Here is a 19,439-nt window from a genome sequence, read left to right on the forward strand (position 1 = left end):
GTGCTTTCTAGCAGCTCTACAACATGTTATTCATGATGGTGACCAGGAAAATGGAACAGATTGAAATCTTTGGAAAATGAGAGGTGGGTTCCAGCATTTGATTTTCAAGAATTAAAATGCCATTGCAAGAAATAAGAGCCCACTGCCTCCAGAAACACTTTGGTCAGCATTTCATGTAGTTCAGACTTTTAAGTCTGCACATTCCCACTGACTCTGCTTTGGGCTGCTGTTGCACAGATCAGGTCCAGTTCAGCAGGCCCCAATGCAGCCTTTTCCCATTTCCTCCATTGCCCAAGGCTACTAGGAAATCCAAACAAGAATGTTTAACTTCCAAATGAGACAGATGCCAAGAGCAAGTGTTCTACATATAATATTGTTGGCACACCTTAAATGTCCAATTGCTGTTCTTCGTTCAGCTGAGCTTCCACAAAAAACAAAGTTGAATGACGTGTGCTTTATTGCAAGCGACACAACTGTGTAAAGTATGCAAAAGAAAATCAGACAGTCATTTTAGAAAAAAGAGGTATCGCATGTCTGTGCAAATACACTGACTTATTTGAAGGTCAACCATTTTAGTCATTAAAATGGTGCAGACTATATTAATAGAGAAATGTGATAATCTCTTCATTATTTGCCTTTTGTACTATGAATTTCCATTGAAAACTTCAGCTGAAAGTTTCATAAGTCACAAGCTCCAGCCTCCATCAATGATGAGCTCGTTGCCAGTCATGTAGGCAGACTGAAATCATAAGAAGAAGAGTAACTATCATTTATTACTAATAAACAGAAGAAAAGGCTAACAATTAGTGAAGTCAATTTAACAAAAACATTTCCTCTATCTACAAACAGTCCTTTAATCTCCACAAATACAACAGTGGCTCTGAAAATTTCAAAGGATTAAGAACCTTAAAAACTAAAACCTTTTAGCTACCACATTGGGTGGTTGCAAAGTGACAAATCATTATCACACGGCTTTAGGACTTCTGACTCTTACAGATGGTAGGCACAAATGAGTCATGGAGGGACCAAATGAATGCTCAGAAGGTGGAGTTATGACATCTGGCCTGCAGCCATATCACTTGGCACTGAGAAATCATTAATTCTCATAGGCTAAGCAGGATCTGACCTGGTTAGTAAGTTAAAGGAGCGATCTACAAGAAAAACCCAGATGGTGGAGGAAGTGGTGTTGATGATTGAGTAGGGGGCGCTCTTTCCTCTGGATCAATACCAAACCATATTGAGTTCAGAGCTAATACTGAAGTCCTGACCACATATGGGCAAAGATCCAATTAATAAGCTCTACCAATAATATCAGACTGATAGGATTAGTCTGTGTGTGGCCAACATGAACTTTGAGAAAGTGACAATTGACAGAAATATTGGGACCCAAACACTTTCCTCAAGCGATTCTGCGGGGCTCAGAAAGATTGTCCTGACTACTGGGCAATTTCCATGGCATCTAGTCCTATTATGTGTGCTGTTAAACTACTGTTGGTGCTGTTTGTGACCAGGTTTGGGTCTACTATGTGCCCTATGCCCTTACTATATCCTCTGGATGTAGCCTCTCTAGATGGGGAGGGTTTGTAGTTCAGACATTTGTAGCAGAATGATATGTTCCTGCATCTTCATTTTACATCATCACTTGAGGGTGACTGATTGTTTTGAGGATGATTAGGGCCCCAAAGCTATAATTATTATTTATCCTTCCCTGAGAGATCTAACTGTCACCCAAACATTTTGTTGTTGCATACTCTATTCAGGTTACAGATCCACTGACCCTACTGTACTGAAGGTGGTGTCACCTGTGGTGGAAGCAAAGCAACTTTGTGGGGGCAATGGAAAAGGACTCCATACCACCCAGCCCCCCATAGAACTGTGCCATGCACAGCCAGTTTGTTCAGAATGCATGCAATGTCCAGAATATGGTCCTCAGTAAATAATAACTTAACCTTCACTTTCACTGCCCGGAAGTAGTTCACTGTTTGTATCTTGGGCTAGACTCAAAGTATGTCAGTCTTCTATTACTGCAGTAATCTGTCTCCAAGACTGTGTAAGCATCTGCAAAATAGCTTCCCTCTACTGAGAAGCCACAAGATGGGGTGGGATTCTGTGGTTCAAAACAGATTTTGTTGTACGAGTACTTACTTCGTCAGAGGCCAGATACACGAAGAGGTGGGCCACTTCTTCAGCAGTAGCCATCCTACCAGTCTTCTGTCTAGCCAGAAAGTCTTTCAGGGCCTAGAGATACCAGAACATTCCATGCATCACCGCTACAAACTGAAATATGTAGCCATGATGACTTTGTGCTACATTAAAAAGCTATGTGGTCAGATGGCCACAAGCTCATAACATGATTACTGTGCAGATAGTACATATGATGCCCAAAGAAAACACTGAGTGGGTGACTTAGGGTACATCTTCACAGGGATAAAAAATCGTGGCTAGCCTAGGTCAGCTGACAGAGGTTCACAGGGCTTGGGCTCCCGGGCTGAAAAACTGCTGTGCAGACTTTTGGGCTTCGGCTAGAGCCTCAGCTCTAGAGGACACTGTGAGCCCGTCGTCTGACCTGGGCCAGTCACGGCCATGCTGTGGGTCTTTTATCCCTATGCAGATAATACTATTAGTGGTCTAAGCTTCAGAGTTGCAAAACACCTCAGTACCCTGGAACCAGCGGTTTAAATTCCAGTAAGGTCGACTCAGCCATTTCTCCTTTTGCAGCAGACAGAATTCTGTGCAGAGGTCCTGCAGATGAGAACCTAAGACCTCAGCTGAGTGTTTGCCAAAATTTTCCTCTCCTTCACTGTTGTGTAGTTTACTGCACATCAGTTTGTTGCTGCCATATGTCCAAGAAGTGGCTGTATTGTATTGGTGCTGTAGACATAGTATATGATTGTAAAATATTTGGGAAGGCGGCAGGATGAAATGGACTGTGGTTTTCTTTAGCATAGTGTCATGGAAGAACCTGCTGATGCCACTCTGAGCACCAGGTGACCAAGCAGCCAAAGCACAATCACTGCTGTTGCTAGTCTTGAATACTGAGATTTAGGCAGAAATGCTGTTCAGTTTTACCCAAATTCTTTAACATAATTTAAATTTGTGCATGCACACAGCTAAGTAGCCTGCTTACCTGTTCTGGGTTGGGCCTGGCTTGGATCCTCTCCCGTAGAGATGGAGTGTCAACAGTTCCTATGCAAATGTTCAAAATTTAAAACAAATACTCCACCGTACTGAACGTGAGCAGTCATGACAAAGGACTTCATCACCATTAATCCTGTTATTTATACACTGCCATGGCTGCATAGCACTTCATAACAAGATTGGGATAAAGTTTTCAAAAGGGTCTAAAAGATTTAGGACTCTAAATCCCACTGACTTTCAATGAAGGACTGACTCTTAAGTGGCTGAGAGTCATTTCTGAAAATGGAACGTAGTAGCCTAAGTCATAGAAGTGCTTTTGAAAAAATGTTACCCACAGCTAACAAAAAACAATGAGCAACATCCCTTCCCCAGTGTTTACAGTCTAAAACTATTAATGGAAATAGCAAAATGTTAAAACTGCCTCACTATTCTGGATAGTGACGAAGAGAATCTTTATACTGATAGTAATCTATGCAAGAGGACACTAGATGATTTATTATCATAAAGTATTTTTATGGCAGCTCACTTCCTTAAGCAATTTTACTGTGCTGATCATCACCAGGGATAGGTGATGCAGCTTTGTTTGATGCCACCGAACGTTCACAAATTAGAATACAAATCAATAGTTCAAAAATAGATTGTGGCATTCTCTTGGCTTAGAGAGATACTATAGTCGTACAACGTGGACTTCTAGTTACCTATCTCAGGATATCCTCCCATTTCATTGCAGTGACTAGGCACCTATGTGGAGAAAGATCAGCACAAGAGATGGGGTTTCATTTGAACTGAGGGGCCTAGAGATTACCACTAGTTTGAGATTAGCTTTTAATTGCAGAGAGTTTCGGAAATGGTCCTTGATTTGTGTAGTATTTTATTTCTCTTCAATGTTGTTGTGAGTGGGGAGGAATGGAATTAAGTGGGAAATCAGTACTGTGATGAAGTAGCCAATACTTGAGAACTCTCTGGGAATAGCTTCAACCTTTATATTCCAGGCATGTGTTTCATCTCTGGTCTGAGATGATCTTCGGCTTGCACAAGAGGTTGCACAGATAGAAATTCTTAATTCTGCCAGGTTACAAAAACTCCCTATTAAGATCTTCTACAGCAGCAGGACTAGCTTTCTCCCTTGGCATTGGCAAAGAAATTAGCTTTTGCTTGGCTGCTCACGTAACGCCAACAGACCCCCGTCGTCAGTGGGCGGGATCTAACCTGGGGCCTCTGGAGCTCAGTGCATGAACATCTACTGCATGGGCTAAAAGCCAACTGACTATTAGCTACGGCTGTAGAGCAGTCTCTCTCTCTCTCTCTCTAAGTGGTCTCTAGATGGGACAGAACACCACACCCAGGAGGTGTGTGGGTTACACTCACACTTACATAATTCAGGTGTTCTTTGATGTGGGTTTGTTGCTCAGCTTTGAGCACTCATGCATAGAAGGGAAAGCATTCCATAAAATTACCAGTGCTTCACTTGGCCAATTAAAAGTTATTTTAAGGGGGAAGCAGTCCTCCAAGATTGCCTCATTCCTCCTTTCTGTTGCCCCTCTTTCCCAAAGTACCACTCCCCTCCCATTATGCAGATCTATTCCCTGTGTCAAGGAGGAAGGAGGAAGCACCTTCTTGAATCTGTGTTGGTTTCTTCAGTTGGCTATAGAGGCACTTTAGACCAATGTAAGGTGCTCCTTCCACACCCTGGACTGAACATGCTGCCTCTCCCAGGCTCCTAGGCTCTAGTAAGTGGGTTATCTGTTTGTTAATTATTAAAAGGTGATGCTGGTGGGATGTGAAGAACCATGCACAATTCATGATGTGCAAAGAGGTCTGCAAGTTTTCTGATTTCTCACCCAGAGTTTCACCCCAAGTCCTATATGAAGAAACCCCCAAAGCTCAACAGGAAACTCAGATGAAACCACAAAGTTTATGCCTGTTTTCAAGTTGAAAAGACATTGAGTTTTGCATGGCTGCAGCGGAAACCCCAAACTGGCTTAAGGTCACTCAGAACAGTACCAGTGTTTTACATATGGTTTGGGGGACTTACTTACACAGGCCCTGATCACCTAGAACTCCAAGTGAAATGAGAGGAAACAGCTGATGCTTATCACCTATGAAAATCAGGCCTTTTGTCCGATTTCGCCAGTTTGGGGTTTAATGAAACCCCACCGCAAATTACTATTAAAATATATATTCACAGCTCTAGTTTGGATGCTTAAAAATAAAAAGCAGGTTAGATTTGGTAGGTGTGCACGGACACGCCTGTGGTATGTGTCCTTGTGGTTGCCGCTGCCATACTAACTTCACTAGACTCTCAGCAGGCATGCCAGCCCACCTCACTGGCTTTTACATCACCCAGATCTAGTCACATCCAATTTTGTCTCACAACAGCAAGACATCAGGAATGAGGCAATCGTACTTTCAGCATTCCTAATCAGCAACTAAAAGCACCATTTCCCCCTTCATCCCCCAATCTGCTTCTCTAAGTTGCAACTTTCACGTCCAGATAATAACTGGGATAATACACCATCAAGATACTCTGGGCATATGTAGGTGTGCTTTTATAGGCCACAGAGATTGTAATGCTATAAAAATAGCAATTCTTAATTTTACATTTCAGGAAATGCCAGAAGAAAGTCTTAAATGTGGTTTCTCCCTTGACTGCTGATGCCTTCAGCGGCTGTTTGCAGGTGGTTGGGCTGTTTTCAAGTTTAATTTTCTATCAACAACCTCAAACTAAATCTGGAGCATTAAGTAGGCCAGGTGGCGTACTGCTTTGAGCTAATGCTAAAGACAAACCTGTGTTTTTTCAGTGTCAGCTCCAAGTTTACAAAATGCTGCAAGGATTTACTTACCCGGACATATGCAGTTGCATCTGATGCCTTGTTCAATGAAATCAGCAGCTACAGACTTGGTTAGACCAATAATTGCTGCCTTTGAAGTGCTATACACACATCGGTTTACAACTCCTGAAAGAAGAGGTTAGTGTTAGGGTAACACGAAGACCAAAGAAAATGGTCACATTCCCATATGGATCTGCTTTTGGGATCTAGAATTTTCTGGATGGCATCTTCTTGAGCAGAGGCTGAATGACAGGCTGGCTAGAGTGCTGATTGCTAGCCAAAGGAATCTGCATGAGTAGAGTGCCGTTCAAGAACCAGGATACAGCAATGTACTGACCAACAGCACAGAATGAAAATATCTGAGGAAGTAGCCTAGGAAGTTTATTTTAAAAATTGCATAAAGATTTATAAAGGAAAGGGAACGATCTGCCCCTCACACACAGAGCTCTTGTTGGGTAACCCTTATGCAGTTGGTACTAAGGAAGCAGTGAAAAACAAGAAAAATGATATATGTGGCATGGTACCACTAAATGAGGCAATAAATTGTACCAGTCAGGGTTCCTTGGGTAACCTTCAGCCTCCCCTTCCTCCCACCCCACCCCCAACCCCAACCCCACCCCCTGGTCTTGTGCATATTCATTATTATATGGTCTTTAATTACATGACCACATACTGTTTTTTCCCCACAGTACCCCTACCTCATTCATGGCACAGTGGATAGTGCTCACTGGGTGGGCAGCTGTGACGTTGTGCAGTCTATGTGGTTTTATAAAAACATGATAATAAGTGAATATAACGTAACTGGGATATGCTTCATGCAAAAGGTCTCTTGTAAGGTATCATTACAAAGCTTATAATCTACTGAGTGTGATCATCCAATTTGTATAAATGTACCACTCTTGTATCTAAAACTAGAAATATAAAATATAACTCTGAGAGCCTATTGTAATTATGTAAAGTGTGGACCATTAATGGTGGTTTGGAATCTTGATGACTCCCATTAACCAGGACCATTGTCTGCAGATGGCTGTGTTTTACCTGTGAGTCTTCCTGTATATGTGTGTGCTGGCATTGGGCAATGAAGTCTTGCAGTGACATGTGATCATGTCACCTGAACTGGAATCCATCTTTAACCTGGTGCTTTTCCAGTGAGAAGGGGGTGGAAACAGGGTTTCCCACCTTATGCAAAAGATATATAAAGGGGTGGAACAGAACAAAGGAGAGAGAGGAGCCATCATGAAGAATCCCCTAGCTATCACCTGAGCTGGAACAAGAGCTGTACCAGGGGAAAGAATTGTGCCCAGGCCTGGAAGGTGTCCAGTCTTAGAAAAAACTTACTGAAGCATCTCTGAGGGTGAGATTATCTGTATTCAGTTTGTTTAGGCATAGATTTGCGCATTTTATTTTATTTTGCTTGGTGACTTACTTCGTTCTGTCTGTTACTACTTTAATCCTACTGTCTGTATTTAATAAAATCACTTTTTATTTAGTAATTTACTCAGAGTGTGTATTAATACCTGGGGGAACAAACAACTGTGCATATCTCTCTCTCAGTGTTATAGAGGGCGAACAATTTATGAGTTTACCCTGTATGAGCTTTATACAGGGTAAAACAGATTTATTTGGGTTTAGACCCCATTGGGAGTTGGGCATCTGAGTGCTAGAGACAAGCACACTTCTGTGAGCTGTTTTCAGGTAAACTTGCAGCTTTGGGGCAAATTATTCAGACCCTGGATCTGTGTTGGAGCAGACGTGAGTGTCTGGCTCAGCAAGACAGGGTGCTGGAGTCCTGAGCTGGCAGGGAAAACAGGAGCAGAGGTAGTCTTGGTACGTCAGGTGGCAGCTCCCAAGGGGGTTTCTGTGATCCAACCCGTCACAGCAGCTATTCACAATTTCTTTCATCCTGATCATTCAAACCTGTGGCTCCATGCCTTATTTACTGCATACCATGCAAACTTGCCCTGAACACAGAATTTTTAATTTACTCATTGGCTTTTCTATGGTACTGTCATTGTAGCAACTTAGTTCTTTACAAAGATTAATCAATATTTCTTTGCACAAAACCCCAGTGAGGTGGTATCATCATCTCCATTTTACATATGAGGAACTAAGGCACGGAGATTAAAGCCAAACTGTCTAAAGTGTCACTTAAATGTTGGGTGCCCAATTGGAGATGCCTAGGGCCTGGTTCTTCAGAGTACTTGGCATTTTATAGCCCATCCTACGTTCAGAGCATAGCTCCGCCTGACCTCAGTTGCAGTTGTGAGTGCTCAGCACTTCTGCAAATCAGGTGTCAAGTTGGATACCCATAAAATGAGCAACCCACAGTGGCTACCTGTGCCCAGCATCATATAGGAATTCTGTGGCAGAGACCGGGTAGAATCCAGTTCTCCAGGGTAGCACTCAGCTTCCTAAACCACAGAGGAATCCTCTCCCTCATTCACTGCACCCTTCAACTTCCGCAGCAAATGAGGCAGGGGCCCTACAGACAACAGCCCCCTTTGCGGCACAGCTCCGTTTCATCCCCAGAGCACTGTCCACCCTGTTCACCGAATGAGGTAGGAGTCCTGTGAGAAAAACTGCATGTGATCATGTAATTAAAGACTACATCATAATGCTTATGCACAAAGAGGCCAAAAGAAGGTTGCATTTGTGTATTCAGTCCCATCCCTCTTAAAATAGGCACTTTCAAATTTGGACTGACGAAATATTATTCTACAGGTTCAGAATGTCAACCTTGGACACGACCTAGGAATATCGCAGGCACGTATATGACAAAACAATCCTCTAGCAAGTCTATTACCTTTAATGCTGGATGCCACAGAAGACATGTTGATAATGTTTCCAGATTTCTGTGCAAGCATCTGCAAAAAAACCCCACAACCACCATCAAGCCATTCAAACAAAAGCTATTCTGCCATATGGGGACTTGTTCTACCAGCCTTCCTCACATTAAGTGGTATTTTATTCCACAAGTAATTTCTCAGATTTGCAGGCCAAAATACTACCCCAAAGGGCAGCATTTGGTTCCTGCTTCACAGCTTCGAATTAGTAACCCAGTCAGGTCAGTCTTAAGTATGTCACATTTTGAGATCTCATTTTCATCAATAGTAATACCCACTTTTTTACTATGTACTCATGTAGAACCCACCTATAAACAATGAATTAAACCTCAGAACCCTCCTTTGAGCTAGAGATGGAGAAGCAAAGGATCAGTGACTGCAAAAGTCACACACAAAATCTGTGCCAGAGCTAGAAACAAAACCCCCTTTCCCCGATTCACAATTAACATAATTAATACTCGCTGGAACCGAGGGTTTCAGGAAAGCAGGGATTGGGATTGTATCATAATCACTGCAGGGTGCATCCTGTTCACTTTGGTGACAGCCATCCTTGGGCTATTTTGGCCTTCCAGTATGTTTCCTGTAAACACCTCAGCCTGTGGCCCATGAGTTTGGCCCAGAATGTGGTGGTTATGTCACAAACAGGAAGCATCCTCAAGCTATGGTATAATCATACAGGTGAGTTGTTTATCTAATGGGATGAGTACTCCCCTATTGAAGTAGCGTGTTGTCGATGGTATTGAACAGCTCTGCAAGATAGCTTCCTGTTGTGGGTATGGGGGAGAAGTCACACAATTACATCTGAATGTTTACAAATATTTTTGTAGAGACTGTGTAGCCTTATTGTCTGGGTGCGTGTTGTAGGGTATTGCTTTCCCATGCTCTCTGTTACTGCGCTGCATTTGAAAATGATTCTAAATACAAATTGTACAGTTTAAAAAACCTGAATTAACTTTCTCTATACACTAGTCTGAAAGGTTAGGCTCTAAACCAGGACTGCATTAAAGCAGTCCTCAGCACAATATGATATGAGAGCCCTGTGTGGCCACATCCCCACATTTTCACCCACCGTCACGCTCTGATAGTGCCTATGACTTAATCCTGCCCATCTTGAAACACACCGCAATGTCTTTTACACTAAGAGCATTGTAGACAGAGCCTTACCTTTGGAAGGAACGTCTTTATCATTAGATACATGCTGTGAACGTTGAGGTTCATTGTGAAGTTCCAGTCTGTCTCCTCACATTCCAGAATGGTTCCGTGATGGACAAAACTGGATTAAGTGTACAAAAAGCAATGGATTACTTCCTGTGCCTTTTCTGTATAATTTACATTTTTTCTCCTGCTCCTCTGGAATAACTCTCTCTCCAATCAAGCAAGGTTGGACAAGACTCTTCAGAGATTATAATGCAACATTCAGCTTGCATAAGTTTCCTATAACTAGTATATGTAGTTCAAGACAGTCACAATAAGCCACCATATGCATATGTAACCCCCACACCTCCAGGGTGTGGTGTTCTGTCCCATCTAGTGACACGGAGACCACTTGGAGAGAGATAAAATGAGTCTGCTCTCCAGCCTTAGCGAACAGCCACTTGGCTTTTAGCTCATGCGGTAGAGGCTCATGCACCAAGCTCCAGAGGTCCCTGGTTCAATCCCGCCCGCTGACAACCGGGGTCTGTTGGTGTTACACATAGATAAAGATTTGGTAATAGGCAGAACTAGTCATAAAAAAAGGGTGTCCCTGAAATCATCCATCAAAATTATTGGTCAAAAATTGACATTTGAAACATTTCAGTGACCGCTAGTACTATATAAAGATATTTTTATTTTGATTTATCTTTTCCAAGTTAAAAAACAATGTATGATGTGAGCTCTCCAGTTCTGGAGAAGATAATGGCTTTATCACCAACATATCCAATGAGGTGATGATGAAGGGTGCCTGAAAGAAAGCCCTTGAAACTGAAGGCCTCTCTCTGCAGAACAGGAAGAACACAGACAGTGTTACACTCCCCCCACATTGGTCTGCCACTAGTGGTGAGAATGTAATTCAGTCTCCAGAGCCAATGAGTATGCAGACACCAGAAACACCTTTGTGAAACGGATATACAAAAAATCAAACGAAATACCTTTGGGGAATAAACACTGGAAGGAGAAGGGAGTTTAAAACAATAGGCTCTAGTTACCCTGCAACATTACAGAGGACATCAATCCTTTCAATCTCCTTGGCCAGATTTTCTATTTGTTCTCTGCTGGTGACATCCAGCAACCGTGTTTGAATGCCTATAAAAACAAAATGGTTTTATTTTGCTTTGTTAAAAATTAATAGCCTGATTTTCAGAGGAGCTGAGTGCCTGCAGTTCCCACCAATGTCAGTGGGAGTTCACAGGTGCTGAGCAGTTCTGAATATCAGACCATAACATGGGTACCCTTGGGTACTATGGCCTTTTACCCCCACCACCCAAAAGCCACACTGTTTTGTTAAATTGTCCCAATACTGAATTGCTATAATAATAAGATCATGGAGTGCTAGTCAAGAGCCAAGAGGGGAGTTAGAAAAGGCTGATGTTATTGTAAGAGAAGAACAACCACACGAGCAGGTGAGCTGGTATCTTCTGAAAAGTGGAGCTAATTCCAATACACTCCCATTTCACAGAAACTCAGCCCACCAAAGCACTCATCACCATGAATTACAATCATTACACGACCACAACAAACTCGCTGGCCAATTGTAGCCACAGCTCAGGTCCCTGTTACCTAGCACTATAATCATTATGGGTGTCACACAGACCACAGATCATGGCACATGCACTAGTTTATTTGGAACCAAGAGGACTATGAGCCAGTCTGGTACAATTCATTAATGAGGAATAAGTGACTTGTGTAAGTCATTAGTCATCTTGTTACCTGGACGGGGTGAGTCATAACTATGCTAAATGGGAGGGGGAAGTACGTATGTTTGATTGTCAAAGCCCTCAGGGCGTGCACATAGTGTGGGAAATGTTGGCTAGTTTTAAAATGTACACAATGGGATGTCGATGTCTTCGGAATTAACCTATCAATATTTATAAACAAAAAATGTTTATTTTGGAAAAAATATTCATCCACCTTCCGAGCTGTTTAAAGAGGTTGCTTGGGGCCCTTTCCTGTGTGATTTAAATTTAACTCTCACACGCACAGGCAAACACAGTGGATTCCAAAATGGAGATTGCGGTGACTCTCTTCTAAACACTTTACAGTAGAGCCAGCCCCACTGTAACATTATTACCTTAAGGCAGAAAGCACAGAATGCCATCTGCCGGCAGAAATGCAAACAGCCAAAAAATGAAACACCCTAAATTCACAGCTGATCTCCAGAAAGGCATGCCACTATTCCAGCGCCTTCATGCAAACAACGCCCATTAAATCACCATGATTCATTTCCTGTGCACTGCTGAAAATACATTATTTTGTGGTTTTATCATCCACACCTATTTACACAGAGTTTAATAGCTACTGTGATGCTAGCCTGGTTGAGTGGAAAAATGCTGATGGAAACTAATAAATCATTCTCCACTGGAAAAACCTGCACGTCCTGAAGCCAAACTGACAAATTCATGTACATGTTCTAAAACACCTCTGGAAATTTCTCTAGGAAATATGTTAGCAAGAAAGCTAACTTCTCCCTGGCAGGCTGACTAACAGTGGTGTCTTCTCTTCTGTATTAAGTTGAAAGTCCGACATATTCTAATTCCAGTCCTCAAAGGAAGAGTTGGGATTTAACAAATCATATGTCTGAAGTTCCTTTTCCCAAGACTTAGAGGGGTAGGGACTGCGCAGAACTCTGATTCCACTTCCTGGTGTTCCTGCCAGCACAACTGGCCTGATGTGTCAGAAAGTAAATAACCCTACTCAGTTTGAGAATTCATGAAATTCTGAAAGGATGAATTGGAAATTCCCCAGAATGCCATGAGTCACCCAGAGGCTGTTCGCAGTAAGTCTGGCTAAGAGATTGTTATTCAGCCTTCTCAATGTCAGGAATGTAGGTAAGGACTAGTGATCACTTTTATTCACTAAGTTAATTTGGAAGTATTTTCATGCTGTTCCATTGTGTATATAGGATAGATTTCACCCATAGTTTTTATGTTAGACATAAAAATAAACTTGTGTTACGATTTCCCTGCCTTGTGTCTAACTAAGGAACAATGATGTGAGTTTGTGCCCATGAGTAGTCGATTCATACTAGTATAGTATCCAGGGTCGGCTCCAGGATTTTGGCCGCCCCAAGCAGCCAAAAAAAAAAAAAGCCGTGATCGCGATCTGCAGCAGAAATTCGGCGGGAGGTCCTTTGCTCCCAGCGGGAGTGAGGGACCGTCCGCCGAATTGCCGCCGAATACCTGGACGTGCCGCCCCTCTCCGGAGCGGCCGCCCCAAGCACCTGCTTGCCAGGCTGGTGCCTGGAGCCGGCCCTGATAGTATCAGCAGGGAGAGAACTCTTAGTCCTGAGAATTTATACAAATGTAGTAGGGGGTGATTTAGTGACAGTGTCATTCACATTTAAAAGATACACCAATTCACACTAGTGAACAACTACGTTGCCATTAATGCCATTAGTTGGTCAAACTGAAATGCAGAGCACTAAATCTGATTCTTATTTAGCTAATGAAGTGAGTTCTATAGCTCAAAATGATAGAATTTCATGATTTTAGCACTAACATCCCAAAGCTCAAGTCCCATGACTGAAACAGGAGGTAGTTAGACTTGTCAGCCAACCCAATGGCCAGGACAAGTCAGTGAAATGGATGCTATTGAGAGAAGTGGCAGCAGTTAACAGCTTCACTAGTGCCTCGTAAAATCAGATGGATGGGGTTACTCCATGTACCCAGTACATCCTTTTTGAAATGCTGACGTTTCAGTGGAAAATTTGCACTCAAACACCAAGCCTCCACATTCTGCTACAGCAGAGAAAAGACCAGATGCCAGCACGAAGGAGTAACTTGCATTATTACAGTTTCTACTGCCTTTAGAATTCTGTATAGTCCTGAGATGAAATTTGTACAAGCAGCTTACAAAATACACAAAAGAGTTGGACTTAAGTCTGTTGTAAAGCATTTACCTGAATACTCCTCCAGTTCTTGCAGCTTGGACTCACTGATGTCTGTAGCAATGACCTTTGCTCCCTCTTTTGCAAAAGCCTGAACAACACAAGCAAAAGGAACCATTAACATTTAGATATTTTAGGGTTTACCAGTAATAAAGGCTGCCTTCTCCTTTCACTTCCATCTTCGACTGAAAAAGGAGCTGACTGAAGGCAGCGAATCGCTTGCTTTTTGTGTGCGTGTATAACAAAATTATCTGTATCTATACTTGGCTACATAGCCAAACACCCTGGTTTCAGCTGAGTGTACACAGGAGAGAGGGGAACAGAACTTATGATGCTTATCCTCCAAACCAGGAATCTGTAATTAAAGCAGCGGGTCCTGTTACTTGACCCAGTTGAAGGAACAGATATACACCAGAGTGTGCTTGATACACTGTTTCTAGTAAGGGCAGCACCTGTACTAGACAGTAGGTTACAAACGTGTAGGGCAGTAGTCCCCAACGTGGTGCCCACGGGCGCCATGGCATCTGCCGGGGCATTTATGTGCGCCCGCCTACTGACAAGAGAGCGCTTCTGCCAGACAACCCGCCGCCGAGAGTGCACTACTTAGAGAAACAACTTATTAATGGTTCTGTTCACTACATTCAACAGAATCAGGTAGATATTCCTGAGAGATACCCTTTAGTACAAGGGAACCCTCATGAGCACCTGTGTCTATTGAGAGAAAACTACTTGCTCTGCTCCTCAGAGTGAGTTGTTGACAAGTGACTGCTATACAACAGACTCATCTGCTGATCACAGAAGCAAGAAGCTCTCAGAGACACACTACCCCCACTAAGTGGCAGCAATGCAGTTTCTGAGAGTACCTATCTACAACTGTGGTGCATCTCTAGGAGGTCAGGTATGCCACTTCCATCTGTAGCTTATTGCATATTTACAAAGCAAATAAATTAGGAAAAGGAATGTGTTTTACAAATTAACTATTCCCAGTGAAAGGGTGTTTTAATGCAAGTGACAGGATTAGCAGTCCCCCGGCAAAGCCTGTGAAAATCAAAGTTTGTGACAACTAGGTATCTTTCATTGCATGTCTCATGCTAGCTTTGCTAGTCCCTCTCTATAATTCACCACAGACAAAGCCATCTTTGGAGAGTAGAGCTGGTCAAAAGTAGAGAAAAATAGCAGAACCCAGCCGAGAAGATCTTGGGGAAGGCTATTTATAGACTAGCAGGGAATTTTGACAATGTGACTCTTGAATGAATTTTTCCAGAATGGAAGCAAGGCTCTCATGGTGTAGCAGTAACATTTTTTTTTCATGTGCTTTTCACGGAAAAGTTGAAGGACTTGGCTTTTGATTTAATTTCCAGTTTGATAATAAAAGACAGTTCAGTACAGGTATCATTGGGCTAATCAAAATAGCAAAGCTAGCAAGGAACTAAGAGGGGGAAAGAAAAATGAAGCTTTCCAGACTTACTATAGCAGCTGCTCGTCCAATCCCGTGTGCGGCTGCAGACAGCAATATTACCTTCCCATCAAGCCGACCCATGCTGCCCCCTGTAGGTATTTAAACATGTTCTGTGACATCTCTCAAAAGGAAAAGGAGTTAACACCAGCTCCAGAGAATCAAAAACAGATGAATTCTATAACTGAACAGGTGACTCACAGCATCTATGACTAGAGAGAACTGGAGAATGCCTTGTTCTTCCCACAAGATAAGAAAAGTTTTCAGGTTTCAGAGTAGCAGCCATGTTAGTCTGTATCCGCATCCGAAGAAGTGGGCTGTAGTCCATGAAAGCTTATGCTCTAATAAATTTGTTAGTCTCTAAGGTGCCACAAGTACTCCTGTTCTTCTTTTTGCAAAAAGTTTTCAGTATGCCTATTTCATACGTTGGATTATAACATGAGAACTTTTAAAGCAAAAGCTTTAAAAAACAGGACTTGCCTGATCCCTGTAGGCAGATCGGAGTCTCCAGTGCCCTTTAGCAGAGTGTAACGTCATCAGCAAAATGCCTGATGGACTACCACACTGAGGAGTTGAACACTGTACAACAAATATTGGCATCATCACATTGGATGTGCAGTCAGTCTGAGCTGTGGACTGTTTCTCAAGAGACCAAGGATCTGAGATCAGAGTTGAAAACTGAGGGAGAATTATCATGCCAGACCTCCTGGTTATCTCAGCCATGGCTTTATTTTAGAGGTGTCCCTTCAATAAAGGGAAGCTACGATGTGTCACAGGCATTTTGTCATTAGTTAATAACATCAGCAGAACAAATTCAGGGTGGGATTTTCAAAGATGCCTAAGAGATTTGGATGCCCCATGTCCATTAGAATTTAATAGGAATTAGGTGTCCAAATCCCCTTGGCAGGTTTGAAAGTCTCAACCTTAAATTGATATGAATAATATATATACTTTTGAGAAGCGAGATGAAGTGACTCTGCACCCCTGGACTTCAGATTAATTTGATACTATCCTGAAATGCAGACTTTTCAGCACTTCTGTAGGAAGTTGTAGGATTATTTTGATTGAAATAAATCTATCAGAAGTTAAAAGTGAATTTTAATGCCTATTACAAGTAGTAAGTGTACTTATGACCAGCCAGTGTGGGTAGGATGTGTGCGTGCAAGCTCCCCGATGTTCTGGGACTCTGCAGTTCTGGGAAGGCTTACCAGCTACCAGTTATACCAAGTTGGTGGCTTTCATAAAGTCTAAGCTTCCAAGGCCAAAAGGGACCATTGTGATCATGTAGCCTGACCTCCTGCATAACACAGGCCATAGAACTTCCCCAGAATAATTCCTAGCTCATAGGCTGAGTGAAGCAAGTCTGTCTACAGAGGTGTAATGTGATAGCTTTTGAAAACCCCAACTGATCAATTTGAGAATTTCAGGGAATGTTCTAGGAATCAATGGGAAGAACACTTAATTTTGGTGAGAATCCAAAAACCAGAAAAGCCTGATTTCCACTGATTTCACAGATAGCCCATTTGGTGCTGTAGGCAAAGCTCTCTGGTGCCCTCTGTACTGCCTATACAGATCACAGACAGCAGCTTCCTAGGCACTACAGAGCTGTATCCCAGCCAGGCCCCTGGGCAGTGCTGGGGTCCTCAAAAGAGAAGTCCCAGAACTCATGGAGGTGCTGGCCCTGCACACCGCGAGGCAGGGGCAAAATCTCCTCTCATTTCAGTGTTGCCAGTTCAGTGATTTTGTCGCTCAGTCCAGCAGCGTTTTAGGTCTGCTGGAGATTTTTTGAGCTTTGCCTCAACAAGTCGCTAAACTGTGATCTTTAATCAAATCTGGTGACATCCTGGTGACGTTGCTACATCTAGCGACAAAATGGCTAAACTGGCAACACTGGATAGAAGGTGGTGAGAGCTATGAGGGGGAGGGGAGGATGCCAAGGGGGACTGAGGGTTAGGCAAGGGAAGGGCAGAGGATATATTGCAGGTTAGGAATAGGAGGCAGAGAAGGGGTATACAGTATTTGGGCAGAGAGCTGGGGGCAGAAAGGGGAGATATTGGGGTCTGGGGAATTAGGATATTGGGACTGAGGGCAGGGGGATATTGGTTGTCAGGGGAGAATAAGTGGCGTGTAATTGGTGGGGAGAGAGAGTGATCAGGGAGTCATGATCAGCCAGAAGAGCAGGAGCCTAGACAGTGGGCCTGTGTGCTCTGTGGGGGAAGACTGGAGGGTCCCTGGTCCCTTGCAGGGAGCTAAGTGGCTTGTGTGGGGGTAGCTCTTGGCTGCTCCCAACTGCTGGCCCCAGAGAGCTCGGCTGTGGGATGCTTCTCCAGGATGTGCAGTACAGCCCCTACCCTTCGCCCAGTCAGGGCTTCCTGTATCTGGAGGTGAAGATGCCGGGTAGAGCAGTATGAGCAGATGGAGAGATGGTGGCTGAGCCAGGTCCAGACTCTGGAGGGTCCCCTTTGGCCCAGGCTCCCTGCTCTGGAAGGAGATGGCCGCTGGGTAACCAAGCTGCCTGCCATTACTCCTTCTGGAATGGCCCAGATGCAGAAGAGGCAGAGGAAGCAGCATAAGGAGATGGTGCCTCTGCCACACAGTATGGACCATCATCTCTCCTTCCAGAGCAGGAAGCAGAGGTCCAGCCCTGACTCTATGTTCCAAAGGAGAGATGGTGGCTCAAGAATTAGAAGTACTGGAACACTGTCCCAGCGCCTCCAAAAATGTACCAGAATGTCATTCTGGAGTGTCCCAGAACGGCTCAAGCACTGTCCCTGGCTTCCTCCCACTCCGGCCAGCCCCCACCTTACTTCCCAATTGCACTAAAAATAAGTTGGATAATGCACAGAGCTCAGCCAACATGAGCAATGAAGCGTGCGGCCCTACCAATAATGTGGTAGCTTGGCAGCCTATATGCTCATTAGGAACTAAACTGATAATATCCGGTAATTTTGCTTTTGATTTAGGCCAGATTTTACACCATGTCTCCAGCTATCAAGGCTTAATGCACTAGGATACTGCCCATTTCCCACCACTAGAGAAACGAGAGCATGTAAGTATATAAACGTACAAATCAGTTTCTCAACCTCCTAGTCACAGCTTTTCTGACTGTTATTCCAGGTGAAACTAACAGGATGAAACATACGAGGCTGAATAAAGCCACCCACCTCAGGATCTCCACAGGCAGCTTTCAGGGTTTTACCGACCCTTGTACCGGAGAAAAGGACAAGGTTTCAGAGTGCATGCTGGGTGCTGTAGTTCTTCTGGTGAATTGCTGTTCAAGACAATACCGTTCCCTGTTGAAAAGTTGAGATGCTGCCATCTAGTGAGGCTTGGGATATAAAAACAGTTATTGTAGCTCAAGAGAAGAAGTGAAGATTGTCAGCTTTACCTGGCAATTACTCTAAACAACAACAAAACCAAACCCAACCAACCAAAAGCAAACAGTGAACGAGTATGCTTCCCCCCAGTAATTTGTATTGGCTATATATCAGTCATCAGCATCCCAAAGAGAAAAGAATACACAATACATATGTAATAAAATTTTGCTGATAGAGCAACAGAACGAGATGCAGAGGATGCTGCATGGATTCCAGGAGAGGCAGCAAACAGAAGGACGAGCCCCGTTTGGATGGCAGGAGGCACAACACCAGGCAGGGCCTGCTCCAGGAACCAGCCCACCAAGCTTGTGCTTGGGGCAACACCTGGAGGGGGGGCAGGGGCGGAGGGCGGGGGGAGGCTTTTTTGCCTTGGGCGGCAAAAAAGCCAGAGCCGGCCCTGACAGCGGGTGTTTCAGGAGTGGTGAAGGAACGGATCCAGGTGCAGCAGCAGTTAATACAGAATGTGACAAGTCCTGCCTCGGGGAAAGAGAAGCTGGGAGCGGGGGTGCTGGGACTCTGTGGAACGGGCTCTGGGGATGATCCTGACATGTTCCTATTGACTTTCAAAAGAATTATGACTGGTGTGGGCTGGGTTAAAGGATTATGGGCCCTATGCTTAGCCCCTTATCTGGTGGCAGAAACCCAAGCTGCTTATATATCAATGAGTGAGAAACAGGCCAAGAACTACAATGTGTTAAAGGCTGCCCTATT

General features: G+C 43.6%; 1 protein-coding gene across 1 annotated transcript; it reads right to left on the reverse strand.

Moving 5' to 3' along the window:
- Positions 1-439: 439 nt before the first annotated feature.
- On the reverse strand, positions 440-18,597 carry BDH2 (3-hydroxybutyrate dehydrogenase 2). The gene is made up of 10 exons (XM_054030939.1): positions 18,516-18,597; positions 15,364-15,443; positions 13,908-13,986; positions 10,999-11,095; positions 9,977-10,085; positions 8,773-8,833; positions 5,982-6,095; positions 3,128-3,186; positions 2,146-2,238; positions 440-739 (listed from the first exon to the last, which is right to left on the reverse strand). Exons 2-10 carry the CDS (start codon positions 15,433-15,435, stop codon positions 686-688), a joined length of 738 nt encoding a protein of 245 aa, XP_053886914.1. The 5' UTR covers positions 15,436-15,443; positions 18,516-18,597; the 3' UTR covers positions 440-685.
- Between the last annotated feature and the right edge of the window lie 842 nt (positions 18,598-19,439).

This window comes from Malaclemys terrapin, chromosome 5 (genome assembly GCF_027887155.1).
Source record: "Malaclemys terrapin pileata isolate rMalTer1 chromosome 5, rMalTer1.hap1, whole genome shotgun sequence".
NCBI classification, from domain to species: domain Eukaryota; kingdom Metazoa; phylum Chordata; order Testudines; family Emydidae; genus Malaclemys; species Malaclemys terrapin.